Source organism: Centroberyx gerrardi, chromosome 2, assembly GCF_048128805.1.
Source record: "Centroberyx gerrardi isolate f3 chromosome 2, fCenGer3.hap1.cur.20231027, whole genome shotgun sequence".
Taxonomy (NCBI): Eukaryota; Metazoa; Chordata; class Actinopteri; order Beryciformes; family Berycidae; genus Centroberyx; species Centroberyx gerrardi.
In genome coordinates this window covers 19,584,506-19,600,687 of record NC_135998.1, presented here as the reverse complement: position 1 = coordinate 19,600,687, position 16,182 = coordinate 19,584,506, and the positions used below count along the sequence as shown (strand labels likewise).

At 39.5% G+C, this 16,182-nt stretch overlaps 1 protein-coding gene across 3 annotated transcripts in view; it reads right to left on the bottom strand.

Moving 5' to 3' along the window:
• nup214 (nucleoporin 214) overlaps positions 1–16,182 on the bottom strand; it is an 87,485-nt gene that overhangs the window by 59,153 nt on the left and 12,150 nt on the right. For all 3 annotated transcript variants that reach the window (XM_071896744.2, XM_071896747.2, XM_071896745.2), the window contains exons 11-20: positions 11,614–11,772; positions 10,587–11,076; positions 6,565–6,701; positions 6,333–6,421; positions 5,325–5,408; positions 3,215–3,364; positions 2,770–2,928; positions 1,018–1,121; positions 627–821; positions 37–125 (exon numbers count right to left, since the gene is read on the bottom strand). In XM_071896744.2, the coding sequence (XP_071752845.1) occupies positions 37–125; positions 627–821; positions 1,018–1,121; positions 2,770–2,928; positions 3,215–3,364; positions 5,325–5,408; positions 6,333–6,421; positions 6,565–6,701; positions 10,587–11,076; positions 11,614–11,772 (1,656 nt within the window). The remainder of the gene's footprint in view (positions 1–36; positions 126–626; positions 822–1,017; positions 1,122–2,769; positions 2,929–3,214; positions 3,365–5,324; positions 5,409–6,332; positions 6,422–6,564; positions 6,702–10,586; positions 11,077–11,613; positions 11,773–16,182) is intronic.

Here is a 16,182-nt window from a genome sequence, read left to right as displayed (position 1 = left end):
ATATATTTTTAAAAAATATATTTTAAAAAATAATACCTGGAGATTTGGAGGTGATCTTGGGGGGAGTGATCTCTAGCCTGGCTTTCAGGAGTGCATCCCTCAAACTCTCCAGCTCACTGTCCAAACTAAAAGACAGAACAAATATCAACACGACCCTTGTTCATCTTGCCTCCATAGTTGTCAGATGTGCAATTCTATGACCCACAAATATCTAAAGAGAAGAGTAGAGGTGCAATGTAAAGTCTGCCTTTTACCATCAATGCACAAAATTCTAAATTCCATTTCAGCAGCCAATGGAAGCATGAGCATTGTTTATATCCTGTTTGCCAAAGCCTAAGAGGAAATGCAACTGAAGTACATTAACTTTACTCAAGTGTTAAATCATGAAGGATGGTGGCTATGTCGTTAGAGGTGCTGTCAAGTTATTATATTGTGCTGCATTTAATCAGATCGTTTCAAAATCATTTAAGTTGAATTGAAAAGGGTCTCTGTTGATTCCCAATCCTACTGAACAGGGTCTCCCTTATATTCATAGCCAACTCTAAATCCACTAAATATAATACTCATTTATCCCTGAGATTTTCACATTCCTCCACTCCAACCACTTGTTCTTTGTCAGCCCCTACCCAGCAGGTGCCGCTGCAGCAGTTTGAGTGTTTATAGCTGGTGGAGTAGTGGTCCAAGCTGAGGTCTTGTTGTAGAGGCGCAGTGAAGTGAGCTCCTTGATCAGCTGATCCAGCCTGCTCTTCTGCTGGTTGATGATGTACAGGTTGTTGGCAAGTGTGGTGAACAGAGCCTCACGCCCTGGGACCACCATGTGTCTGTGAGGGAGAGAGAATTATTTATTGTCAAATTAATGAAAATGTGTTAAGGTTAGACATGCAACAAAAGGTAAGATTTATCTGCAAGTACTTGACTTGTTTTTCAATATAGCGAATAAGTGTGAACAGGTTTTGAAAAACGGCAGAGGATCTTGATTATTTTGTTATCCGTCAATTTTTTATTTTTCATCCTTACTTCTGCCTTTTCTTCTTCTCCAGGTGTTTCTCCCATTCCACATCCAGGACGTCGTTGACATCCTCCACAGCAAACATGACATACTGATACAGCCTACGGATCTCCTGATTAGGGGACCAAACATTCAGACAGACGTAATTGTTGATGACTAATTTAAAGGCTTCGCCAAACACAAACACAAAAATCTAATTTCAGTCATCCAGAGCTGCAAACTCGTTAGGGTTGAAAATGGTGACGGGGGACCCTCTCCCCCATCACCATTTTTAATCCAATTATTGCGCTCTCCCCGTGCGCAATAATAATAATAATAATGAAATTGTTCAATTTTGCATTATTTTACCACCCATGCATTATTTCAACATCACAGAGCTGCAGTCACTGTAAGGACTAAGAGTTTTTCCCCCATATAACATTAAATTCTACATTACTAAACTGATAATTCTGCCAATAATCTCTAAACCAGCTTGAAACTGTTGATTTGAATGCCGAACCTTTGATCTCCATCTGTTCTTTTGTTCTTCCTTGGTAACATCCATCCAAGACCCAAAACTGAAATTCTAACCACAGAAAGAGACCACTGACCCCAGAATCAAAAACATCTAGTCCCACTTAAAAACTTGCCCTTCCTTTTACTTTTCAAGAGACAAAACAGCTGCAAGCTTCACTACAAATGATGCAAAAGCTGTTTTATCAGCAATTAAACTTCCTATGAGGAGTCAAACGGTGAGAATTGGGACACAACAGGAGGTGGTAAAAATAGGCTCATTGGGGAGCATAACCTGAGGAACAATAGCTCCTGCAAAAAAAGGGGACCGAGTTTGGGACTAGGGTAGCCTGATAGTCAGACTGAAGGCAATTTCGTTACCACTCCGTTATTCAGCCGTTTTCTCTGTGTGTGTGTGTGGGGTGGGTGGGGGTTGACTTTCCCCTAACCAATCACTAGTGACTGACGTATCCGGCTGCTCTGACTTTTTTTAGTTGACACTGATGCTGGGCGGCCACTTAGCCACTACATCCATGGTTAGCCAGCGTATTTACCAACTTTACCAAGAATGTCAGTCAATTTTGATGATGATGTTGGATAAGGCAGTGATTTCAACAACTCTATTCTGCCAAAATGCCAATGAAAAACGTTGCATGAACGGTTCAAACTTTAGTCCTGCCCGCAAAAGCGCTGATTGGCTCGATTGTTTCTCTGAGCGAGAACAAGCGAGAGCAATGTCAGACTTTCTGAATCGCTCGGCAAAATCTGAAAAGTGGGCGGGACGCGATTCAGGAGTCTGGAACCAGGCTAGGAATAGGGAGCATTTGCCTGCACTTCACACAGGCTACAGTGCACTTTTCTTTCATGCTAACTTTGCAACAAGTCTAAGTGAGCTGCATTTCTCGTAATGCATCACATCACCATGGCTACAAAACTTTTTAAATTTCATTTCTAGCCCAAAGGGTTGCAAAAATAGACTTCATTTTGCGTTTAGGCACATCACCTGCATATTTCGTAGTGTAGCACTGCTCACTATACACCACAAATGCTTACAACTTTGATCAGCTTTGAATGGAAGACAATAACAAGTCTAAAATCAATTGATACCAAGATAACAGCGTCAAAAGAAGACGGAAAATAGTGGCAGGAGAGTCAACGATCGGATATGTGCGAATCACAAGAATGACCTATTTTGGATCAAAAACAGCAAATTTAGTTTGCAGCTCTGGTCATCTGTCCTAATACTATGTTTTCCCTTTTTGTTTAACCTTGAGCTGTTCTTCACTACGAGGGTCCAGAGGTTTCTTGTACAGCAGCTGCAGGTAACCTCTGTCTTTGCTGAGCTCACTCTGGGCCTTGGCTTCCTCTGCCCCAGCAAAGCCCTCCAGTAAGGTGGTCTTCAGTGTGCCAATGTCCCCATGGAGAGACTGAGGATCACAAAGACATAAAAGGTTTGGAGAGGCCGATAACAAAATACCAATTTGTAAGCTAGTCTTAACAAGAAGATCATAACTAAGAAAGGAAATAAACAAAACACATGGATATGTATGACAATACATTTTTGGAATAAACTCAGACATATTCAATTTGCTAATAGGAACTAGTCTAAGTACAAGCATTAGACTATCAAAGTCTTGCACTATGGCAATATGGTATCACATGGACAATATCTCTATAAAGACATTTTTTCTCTTTTTTCAACCACAGTGTTACCTCAGTGGTCTCCTTGATCTCCAGGGTGAAAACATGGAGGTCGTCCGACTCTTTCCTCAGCTCCTTCATCTCATCATTGGTGCCGACCTTGAAGTCGGCCTTAACACTTCGTGCCTTGAGGTCATCCAGCTCCTTCTGGAAGTGTGCAGTCTGGCAACAACAAGTCAAGGGCATGCCTAGTCAGATAATTTGTGAAGTTATTTGACAAAAAAAAAAAAAAAAAAAAGTGTCCAGACTCATTTCACCACTGGTTCTGCATGACATTTCCACAACTTTGTTGTGACCTTGAACCAAACTGCCTTGATCAAAATTGGCAACACTTGGAATACAGGAATAAGAGACAGTACATTAAAAAAATAGAGATTTATAAATTTACTTAGAAAGATAGATTTCTTACAAATCAAATTACTTTCATACCATTTTCTACATATATATGAACGCCAATACTTTGCTCTCAATGTGATTATCACTACAATTAAGTTTCTAATAGTCCTTACGCACATCCCATTTCTCTGGTGCTCAGCCAAACTGCGCACCACAGGCATCTAATTTGTAGAGAAATGGCTTGTGGCTCATTGAATGCTCCCAATAATTTTATTTAGTTAAATTGACAACGTTTCGATACAGAGTGGGATCTTCGTCAGGTAAACTGTCACCCTGACCTTCGGGTCATGAGAATTAGATTGTTTTTGAAAAAATACAAAACACGGGCCGAAAATGTATGATTGATATTATGCGTCCCAGAGGCAAAAATGTTCATCATGTCCAGATACAAACCTGTACCAAGTTTGAGAGGGTTTATTATGGCACCCCCTATGCACCAATCAATACCATTCTATGTGTCCAAATAATGAGTCACCAGGGCTCTATTTCTCATACATTATCTTGCTAATCCTCATCTGGCTAACTCTACTATAATTCTATCTTCTTCCTCTACCTTTAGTGTCTGGCCCCTCATCTCCTGTGCCTGGCTCATCCTCCTCTGACCTCTGCAGTAACATCACTGTTTTGCAGCAGATCACAGAGTCTGGGACACTTCTCTTCTTGAAAGTAATCATCTATCATCTATGATTTTGTTTTGTTTTTCACAACATGTGAGATGATTGTAACTGCATTGCCTTTTTTCTGTTTTGGGTGATTCGCCTGCCTCTTAAGCAAAACCCTAATTTTCTTTCCCTAATTTATTAATGTGTATTAATTATACCCTGCACTCAATGTCAATACATTTATGTTATGTAATGTTGTTACAATTACCCATATGTAACCCATATCAAATGCTGGAATTCTCACTAATGGCTGTATGTGCTCAGTGTGTCAACCATTATGAAAATGAAAAGTCAATTCTCTGTTAGTATTAAAAATGAATACCTATCTATCTCACTATCAATCGTAACCCTTACTCCATGAATTATTATTATAAAAATTGTTATGTGAGACAAAACCATCCAAGGAAATCACAACTCACACCCTATGAAAACCAGCAGAGACCTGATTTCAATATATTTTTTATCACCCTTTAGATTCATTTCTTTCCATCCAGTTTGTTATTTTATTTTGACAACACCAAGCTGTGTGTGACATCACAAAATCTCTTTCTGGTCTGTGGCAGCAGCGTTTCAATGGATACAGCTGAGATTTTAAGCCTAAATTTACACATAAAGCGATGGGCAGGTGAATCATTGAATCAACTACTGTTAAAAAAGTTAGCCGGCTAGATACGAGTCAGTAACATCATTTCTATAGTCAGAAAGATACAGATACAACTTTATTTTAAGGAGACAATCTGCCTCCTTTTTTGCAGTTCTACACCAATCTCAGTCTACTGCATTTCTGGAATCCAAACGATGGAAATCCACCATAGTGGCAGAAAACTTTCCCCGAGTATTTTAGGCGCATAAGTACATGATGAGTGCAAATAAAATTTTTTATTAATTCCATATTACATATATTCATGAGACAAATATCTTCTCCAAAACTTAACAAAACTATTCCAAGCCCTGAAATCACACGCTTAAAATTCCCTATGAACATATGAATATGATCATGAACACAGATCAGTTCGCAACAACTAATGTGATAGAGGCAGTTTTCGCAGAGTGTTATCTCTCACCTCCTCCAGTATACCAGCCATGATGGGGTCAGAGTCTCTCTTCTGCTGTAGCTGCCTCTCCAGGGCCTTCACACTAAGAGCTGCCTGTAAAGGGTTGTGATGAGAGACACATTAAAGCAAAACTGTAAATACCACAACCTGCATTACATGGGAAAAAAAGTTGACATATTAATTTCTATTATCTAAAATACCATGTATATTCATTAAACTGTATTATTATCCCCAAGACAATATTTTGCAGTCAAGCCAACATTGTGCAAAAACGGTAGGTGATGAAACAAAGCAGAGGAATAACACACACACACACACACACACACCCACCACTGTGAGACCCTTCATGGGCCTCAAACCCCTAATCTGCCTCCAATGATGAGAATACAGCTAAATCCCATCCTGTGACAGGAAGTAATACAGAATTTCAGGCCTCATGTCCAGCACCACCACAAGGTGGTATTCCTTATTAAAGAGCAACTAAACCCCAAACCAAATCTGTGGTGAAGCCTCAAATCTAATAGTGAAAAGTAGGGTACTGAACTGGCTATCGAAATTAATTTGAGAATGATATATTAAGGTAAATATTCTTTAAGTATATCAAATTTAAAAAAAACGTATGATTAACATCTTGAAAGTCTCAAATAGTCCTACATTCCGTTTGAGTAGTCTTGCTCACTCACTCGCTCACTGACAATTTGCTTGAAAATGGCATCCTTTGATTTATGTTTATATGTTTTGTATATAGCCTTTATCCTATGTCCAGATGTATGGCCCCCTCAAGCCCACCAAAGCCTATAAGGACTCTTCTATAATTATGTTTCTTGATCCATTCCATCTCTTACCCTCACAGCTGTGATGAGCAATTTAGTGTACCTGTGGGGACTGTGTGTGTGTGAAGTGTGTCACAGTGAGTTGTCTTGTGACATGTCTTTTGACCAAAATATCAAAGACACCACAAAAGATGTTGAGTCGATGTGTGTGCAAGAAACCTTTCTCAGACAGAACAGACAGTACCTGTGGAGTGGGAGCACGGCACTGGGCAGCTGGAGTGGGTTTCTGGACCACTGTGGGTGGTGTGTTGGTTTGGACTGGCCGCACTGGGGCTGAGACACAACCAAAACCAACAGAATCACAAACCAGACCGTGTAAACTTTAAATTTCAATGAGCATTACAGGGTTAAAAATGAAACTACGAATATTTATGCAAGGTATGATGGTCAAGGCACTTGAGGTATGACTTTGTTACCTAGCATGGGAGGTGGCTTGGCGGCTGAGGGCAGAGCGGCGGCCAAACTGCTGGAATCAGGGACGACTGCTTTAGGCACAGAGGAGTTGAAGGAGAAAGACTGGGTGGGTGGTGCTGGGGTCTCCAGTGCTGAGAACCTAAAGAGTCAGCAGACAGAGAAAAAACCTTCACCAAACATCCCGAAATGTTTCTCAGCCCGTGATCTGTTATATCAGTCACTTAGGTCTATAGCTTGTTTATAATCTAATGTTCAACTGCATGTACGCCTATAATCTAATGTTCAACTGTATGCACGCCTCTGCCTGAAGGCATACTATATGCTATATGTGATACCTGCTGTTTGACAAAGCGCATTTATTCATTTCATGGAGAGTGTTGCCAATGGAAAATTACATTACATTAGATCAAGTTCTCTAAATACATAAGTTTAGGTGTTTCCCCAGAAATAAACCAAAGCATCAGGACTAGCAGCTGGGAACACAGAGGGACAAGGTGTCAGGGGAATTCCAAGTTTTTTTAATATTACTATTATTATTTGAACTACATGTTAGCTATATGATCCTGCAGCTGAATGTTTCATCTATACTTTGGCTCATATAAAGGGGGGGCACTGAAGGCATACTATATATACACTAGATAGATACTAGATGTATCAAATGTAAGCAATGATAGGAGAAGAATATTGCTTGTTGTTGGCTACCATGGGGCTTGTCATTCCTCCCCTGGGCTCGCAGGCCTTTATGCTGTGTGAATATATGTTTGTATTTTGTCTAGTATCCGTGTTAAGTGTGGCATTGATGAAACACATAAATAATCATATTAATCAGTATTTAACCTATTTGACACGCAAGATTAGCATTTTGTTAATATAAAAATGTCCTATAACTTCATTGTGATGACAATTAATGTCTGAGGATTTAACTCACCAATGAAATGTGAAAAACTGATAGATTATCTTATGAGAAAGAAAGTCTCAATTGCCTTTGGACAGGAAACTCATTGAAAGGTTGCCAATGTCTGTAGAATAAAACATCCATTTTATGACATTGTGTCCTATTCCTGTGCACAAAATAAGTCAAAGGGCGGACTGATCATGGCCAACAAGGCAAAAGGTGATACATCTGAAATGGATAAAGGACGCTGTTGTTTTGTTGTGCTTATAACCAATGACATCCAGTTATGTTGTGCATCCATATGCCCCTATTGTATGTAATGTACAGTATGTAATACATGTATGGAGAATGAATATGTTAAATGCTAAGGAATATACTTATTTTTCTCCAAGACATAAGACACACTCCAGAATAGACAACATATTTGTGCCCTCCGACATCCTTTAAAATGTTCAGTCTACAAACATAATGCCCAGTCTCCTGTCTGATCATAGATAAATCTTCTAAAGAAAAACCTTTTAAGCGTTGGTGCTTTAATGGTTCTCTGCTGCAGAACTCTGTTATCAACAACTTTCTCAGGACACATATTGCAGGTTTTTTGGAGGAGAATATGCATTCTAATGTGAATGCCCCAAATACTATGGGAGGCTATGAAATGCAGTATCAGGGGAAGCTGTATAATAATTTCCTCTCATCTTCAGAAAAAGCAAAATGAAAAAATGCTCAAATTAGAGAATGCCATTAAAGTTACAGATTTCAAACCCAACCAAAAGTAGAGCAACAATGCATCATTTAAAACATGAATATCAGAATATTGCAAGAACAAAGGCAGAATGCCTCTTATTGAAAATTCGCCACAAGCATGAGCATGCTGATAGACCCAGCAGGGCTCTTGCTCAAAAACTATTGAAATTGTCAACATCTCTCTTCACTTATCAAGGCCAGCTATGGTACCGTGGTATTAAATTCTAATTATATTAACTCAACATTCAAGCTCTTCACACACTTAAATAAAATGGAAGTATCATGTACAACCGACAAAATTCATGAATGCAAGTAATTTTTATCAAATCTAAATCGACTGAAGAGGCCACTCAACTAGATGCCCTGATAGAGCTGGATGAATTAAAGAGGGCATTAGAATTGATGCAAAAGGAAAATCTCTAGGTCTAGATGGCCTTCCAAAATACAACATACTTGCATTTCTGACCTCACCGAAACTATGTAATCCAATCTAAAAATTACAGGTATAAAATGAAATGCATTGTGAAATTAAACTCTGAAATATGAAACAGGACCCTACTAAAGTAGTCTCTTTGTTTAGAAAGATAGCTTCCATTTCCAAGAAACAAAAAAAAAAATAAATGTTTATACAGGATAAGAAAGCACTAAATCAGTATTAATATTTTTGAATTATGTCACTCAGTTTGCACAAAATAACTAGTGTTGTAGTGTTGGTATTCAATAAATATCCACTTTTATCTACAAGTTTATGGTATGCAATTTAAAAATTTCACTAATCATGCAGTGTGAAAATTAGACCAGTGAAATAGATGTAGGCCCAGGTTTAAAATTGTGTTTCCAGGTCGCAATAGTTGCTTCTCAGGGCAGTTTTTTCATCTGAAGGAGCTTGAAATGTATCTGTACAGAAGAAGGCAGACTGTTATAATTTTTTTGAAAACATTCACCCTATTCTGACATTCAACCTGGTGCTTTCACATTCTTTAGAAAAAGAGTTAACATAGCAAACGCTTTAAATAAATCTTTATAGATAATGGAAAAAAAAAAGAAATTAATACATGTTTTACAGGGCACCAGAAAAGACTGACTAAGACCAGAGTAATGTGTTCACGTTTTCTGGTTTGCTTGAGTCCTTGGGCTGCCGAGTTTTTAAAAATTGTATCTGTCTAAGTGTGGCACTGGGAGAGCCTGAGAGTAGTGTGGCGCAAAAGTCGATTCTGGAAGAATCAAAAGCACGAATCAGTATTTCTAGGTCAGCAAATGAGGTGTCTAATGCTAGAGATATTTCTGAGATGGAAATAATCTGCTTTTGGATATCGCCTTGATGTGATTGTCAAAGGAGTTGTCCTGTTCAAGACTCAACTTTCATGTTCTCACACAATTTGCAGACACATCCTCACCTCCTCCTACATAGCCAACTGTAATCCCCAACACGGTGTATCATCTAATATTTATTATTACCCAAGTGTTGTTTGCACAATTTTGCATTACTCATGTGAGCACAAATCTTTGTAGACTATACTAAATTAGCTTCAGGAATTGTCCATGTGCTAAAAGTGTTCATTTTAGTGTATTTTATGCCTTTTATGCCATGAATGTACATAGTGCTTTTATCCTTAATGTATATCTGCAGTGTGATATGTGCAATCTACCGTTAGTGAGTGTCAGCATGCCTTGTGTTACCATTTTAGCTGCTAATATGTCTCTGCACCAGAGCCACTATGACAAATTTGTCTACATTTTGTTCTGGCTAATTAAAGTGATCCTGAATGTATTGCCAACCCCTATAGGGATGGAATATAATTGCATCCAATCTGAAATACAGTTGCAACAACTACATCTGTATGACACTTTTCTCAAATAAACAAATGTACTGAGAACACTCACAATTAACTAATCATCTTGAGAAATGGCATGATCCTATCAGAACATCCACTCCTATCAGAAAAATTGTCCTAACAGTATGACAGTCAATTTAATCATTATGAAAATTACAAACCACCTTGAGAGTGGGTAAGGATCCATTTTCGCAAGGTCATTTTGAAAAACCGGTGGGGCCACAAAGCCAAAAAAAGAATAAAATGGTCTCTTAATGTGGTCAATTGAATTGCATCAAATTTGGACCATCATAACACTTGATAAACACATCAGGACCTCTATTTTCAACCTGCATACCCAATTTCATGTATGATTTACAAGGGCTACAGCATGTGCAGACCCATGAGATGTTGCAGTCTATTGACTGCCATGGCTCCATTTTGAAGGTGGACAGACGCCCAGAAAAACACAGGCACGCACAACAAAAACAATATTAGTCCCATATGTGGAATTTAAACAACACTCAGTGCCTCAGTCAGAGATGAGCCTAATATGTGAATAATCACTCACCTGTCATTGAGGTTCAGCTTCACAGCAGGTGTGGCACACTCTGGAGTGCCCCTCAACACAGCAATGGGGGAGGCAGTGGCAAGGGACTGGGGTGTTGGAGCTGGAGCTGGGACTTGGGTTGCCTCTGCTGGAGGTTTGAGGGGGGCACTGAAAGAAAACGCTGAAGGTGCTGATGGAGTGTCAGAGGGAGGCTTAGAGGCAAAGGAGAAGCCCGAGGAGGAGCCTGAACCGAAAGCTGTGGATCCCCCCAGGGAGAAAGCTGAAGGGGCAGAGGTGGAGGAAGAAGATGGGAGGGAGAAGGAGAAGCCTGATGATGACGATGATGAGGACGCAAGGGCTGTAGTAGCAATGGTGAATGGGGCAGCAGCAGAGGAGGCAGAAGTGGGAAGAGGGGTAGAAGTAGTAGCTGAAGTAGGACAGAGGGCTGGGAAAGCTACTGGGGCAGATGGGAGGGAGGCAGCCGGTTTGGGAGCTGGGGGAGCCAAAGAACCTGTGAACAGAAAGCAACATTTCTGTCATTACATCTGGGCAAGCAAATTCAACAGGCATAAATTGCCAACTCTAGGACCAACTGGAGTACACAAGTCCATTTTCTCATGGTCATCTATTCAGTGCATGGTCTAAATGAATATTCGAACATTCGGTGTGTGCCGAAATTTACACAGACTAAAGCAGATTATGGACAAAAACTCACTAATGATGGGCTGATCCATTCTTTTCCTCTTTGCTCATCACTAAGTTTTTCCAAAATGGTTTATGTAAGATTTCTCTCCGTCTTTCCCACTGGAGCTGCCTGCTTCTCCAGCTTAACTTTCGTTTTGGTAACATGGGTGCACGTTTCACATTCAAAGGTCGTGCATGACGGAAGCGCCTGATATACCACACTGGGACTTTCAGGGGAATTGAAAATATAACAAACACAACACTACCGCTGAACCATAAAATCTTGATATATGACTATGCATGAATAATTGTGCAGCCCTCTTAACGACATATTCATGATACCAAAATGTCCAAATTTCCCGACCTGCCATGGGCAGTCTCTCTCCATCCAGGGCTAGCGTGGTGGGGGCAGAAACCAATTGCTTGGCCCCAGGGTTGAGGTTGAGCAGGGCAAACGGGCAGAGTACTCCGTCTGTGGACAGCAGCAGCAAGGCGGGAGCTGGAGGCAATGTCTTCTCATCAGCTGTGGGCGGGTAGAGAGAGGTCATACAGTTATGGAGAGGTGGGGTCAGACAAAAGACATGCACATGAAGATAATATCTACATGACAGAGAGCAAAAAACATACATCCCAGAGACCTAGAGGCCACACTGTGGGCCCACAAGCAAATTTACCCTACATACACATACATCCATGGACACAAGGGAAGGAACACTCAATGGCATACAGGCAATACACATACAAGTGTGCATGGACACACAAACATACTAGTAGCAGGCCTGCTGTGTCTCCTACTAGTCATACCCCGTTTGGAGTCATTGTTAGCAGCAAGAGGCTAACAACGGGAGCTTTCCGTTTTAACCGACAGCTGACTTGAGTGTCAATATTCTCTGCAGTTCCAAGTGCTACAGATATGCAAGAGACAAAATATATATATATATATATATATATATATATATATATATATATATATATATATATATATATATATATATATATATATATACACACACACACACACACACACACACACACACAGTATATACACTAAATGCAAGTAAGCCTAGCACAATGGTTTTAGAGTGTAACGCAAAAGTAATGTAACTAATTATTTTTCTCAGGGACAAATAAGTAATTCAGTACTTTTTGGTATGGTAGTAAGTAACTAATAAAGTAACAAATAATGTGTAATTTATAATTTTCCAGTAACGACCCCCAACACTGCTCATGGGTGCACACTAGTGACCACACTGAAGACAGAACAAAAGAGGGTCTGTACTGAAAACATCAAATAACTGACCCAAATTTGGAGAATTTAATAAGATTGTGATGAATGTAATTTTTTGCTACTTCTGCAGCATGTCTCTTTATGCTGATGTAATCATGTTGCATGCTACCATAGCACTATCATGTTTGGTGTCTAAAAGTTCTGAATTTATTTTAGGTTTTAAATAAGTGTGTGATGACAATGGGTTGGAAACATAATGGCAATTTAAATGCATTCCATGTGCTGCATACACAGGTTAATTGTAAAGTTGTATAGTAAAGTAAAGTGTTACCCAGAGGAGAAAAAACAAAAACAAACAAACAAACAAACAAACAGCAGCTAATGCTGCACAGTTATGAAAAATAAAGTTTAAGAGACAGTAAGAAGCAAAGAGAGAGATAGAGAGGGGGCGAGAGTGAACAGAGGGGAGAGGCACAAGGTAAAACTCATCAGCATTCAGCAACATGATTGTCTGGGCTGTGTTGTTTGTTGTGGTCCTCTAGCTTGTCTGAGCCATTTTAATGAGTGTGGGTTTTTGCGAATAACTCTCTCTCGTTGCACTCTCTTCGCTTTCTATATCTAATGTCTCACTTCAGATAGAGGTTTTGATCAGACTACAATCATGTCAAAATGTTGCTCAAATTGCAGGTTTTACTTGCTAGGGAGGGAGTTCTTTGAGTGAGTGAGGAGAGATGTGACTAGACAGCAACAGCAGCTCTACGTGAATGTCTGGCAGACTGGGCCGCTTTAGATAAAACAGTGTACCGAGACGGTAGCTTATCACTATTCTTTACGCATGCTCCAACAGAGCACTGCAGTGGATGCTGTGTGCACAAAGTAACCTGATGGATTTCAGCTTCATCTGATCATTAGGGGAGTGTTGGGCATAAAATGTATTGAAGCTTTAACAAAGAAAACAGACTGCAGTACTCAACACAGTAGGTGCATTACAAAATAAAAGTTCACACAATACACCAAAACAGCACTGGCTCTTAGCTGACAAGATCTTAAAGTGTCCCTAAATTACCACAATTATATTATAAACGTTTGCCAGTATCTGAGCAGACAAATGTGGAATTATGAGGTTTTTGTTAGGTTTTAGAAATAGTAAAACAGTTGTAATTGAGCGATTTCTATGCAAGGGTAATCTAGCATTTACATATTATGGGAATGTGTATTAGGAGCAGGAGTTTTACATGAGTATTAGAAAAATCCACATGGCCTTGTTATATTGCCATCTAGAAAAAAGTTGAAGCTACAGTCATTATTGGTAAAGACCTACAAAATAATTCAGAAAGTGTCAGAGAATAAGTGTAGGTAGGCATGTGACTATGAGCTTTGACAGGTGAGGGTGCATGTGGTGCATGTCAGCGAATCGTGTGAACGGCTGTCTCAGATAACTCATGCTATTGTTTGTTTAGAACTATATGAAACTAAACGGCACCCAAAGGTGCCACAAATGACGAAGAGGAATCTTTTTCTATCACCTCAAACACAAATACTTTTTGGAATACGGAGAAAGCAATAGAATATGTTCCACCGAAAAAGACATTGAACAGTGGTGGGAAGACAAACGCTTGCTATGCATCCGAGACAACATTTTCTCAAGCATTTTTTCAATGGCTGTCCTTACAAGAAAAAAATGTAAGCAGAGCAGCAACATTACACATGCTATAGCTGTATTTATGTATTCATGGTAACTGAACTACAACTATAAGTAGCGAAAAGGAACCTAAATTATGACCCAAATTCTAGCAGCTCAAACGGCAACTTCATAACCTTTTATCTCAGAGCGGAGAAAGCTCTGTTTTTGCAAAAACCTTTGTATAGGCCATATCATGGGCTTACAGTATTAAACCAAGTGGATGGTGAAACGTTAGGGCGGAAACCAAAGTGAAAACGTGTATACTGTTGACATTCAAATACAAATCGAGTTAAACTACATAAGATTTGGTCAGTATATTTGAACAAGTGAAGAGGGAGAGGGACCCTCTGCTTTAAAAGCGAGCGTACACTTTTTGGCTTTTTTTAAATTGAAGGGAAAAAACGTGCATCAGAAAGTGGTCATTCATCAATTTGCCAAATGTGGAGCCAATAATCTAGTTTTATCTGTAGCCTCAGCCTTTTAGAATTGCATGGAAAAGATTAAATCTATCATTGTTCTCTTTTGTAAAAAGTAACTACTCAACTTTTAATCTGCACATATTTTAAAATTACACCAGTAATTTTATTACTGAAGTAAAATTTCAACCCTAACCCTAACAATACTTCTGAGTAGGATATTTTCCCACCCCTGTTCAGAAGATTGGCAGCTCACGACCAAAGATTTGGTCTTTGTGACTGACATCACCAACATGGTCAGCCGGGTAAATTCCTACATATGAGATGTTATGCCCACACACTGAATCGAGTGCTCAAGTTGCCTATGGTGTCAAGGCTACTGTGGAGGGTTAGGCACAATATAATGTTTTTCCACCGCAGCACCATCACAAAGCACAACCTTGAGGAGAAGCACAACCCACGGATCAAAACATATGAAAGGCCCACCTTCTGACCAATCAGCTCTCTGGAAACAGGGAGTCACCATTCCTACAGGATCCCGATATGGACAAATATACAAATGAAAATCCCAATAAAAAACTGAAAACTGTTATTTTTGAATTAACAGACAGTAAGAAGTGCTGTTCGCAGGGCGACGTGTTTACAGACCAGTAGAATCACGTTGTCTTCCATGATAACTTATTATATCAGAGATATAGCAGGTAGGCTACTTAATTGACCATATTATTAGTGGATTAAAGATATGTTGCATATATTAATTGCGCTGACTTTATTTAATTGGATTTCCAACAGTGTTTGGTTCAATGTCGGCTATTCATATTCCATTACCGCAGCCCCGAAGAACATGAGGCCGACTTTATGAATAGAAAATCTTTTTACAGCCTCAATGTGTCCACAAACTATTTTATCAATGAAAAATATGCCCACTGTGTCCTAATGACGGGGCAATTCCTCCAGTAATCCTCTCTAGCCTTGGAAGCAGAAACAACTTTTACTTTTCGCGGTTATGTTTTGTAATGCTGACAGTTATTCATTATAAGAATTTGTTCTTCTTGAGAGAAGAACCCAATGTTAGTAGCTATCCATTTCTTTCCGATACCCAAATTGAAAATGTCAGCAGGAAATATTAGGGCTTATATCATCCTATAATTAGGTCTATTGTTTATAGCTTTTATTGTTTGATTAGCCTATTTTATTATTTTCGCCTATTTTTAGGCTATTACTTATTTTTATAGTTTTGCGCTTATATTCTATGTCCTTTTCCCCACTGAATCATATTACTTTTGCTGCACAACTATCTAATTTCCCCACGGGGATCAGTAGTTTCATCTTATCTTATCCGAATTGTCTGATCTGGATCTGTCCATGTTGCATGTGATTGGCTATTTGTTACAAACCCCACCTCTTTCATGTGAACGCGCTCATAGCTGGATAGGTAAATCCTGGGTTGACAGAGCCAGTTGATAACCAGCTACGTGAGACCGGTTATCCAGGATCGCCAATGTTAGGTTTAGTGAAGCCGGCTAACTCAAACATACCCTGACTTTGTTGAACTTGCTTCGTAGTATAGGCCCCAGGTCTGCCGTGCCACAAGCTGAAAACAGA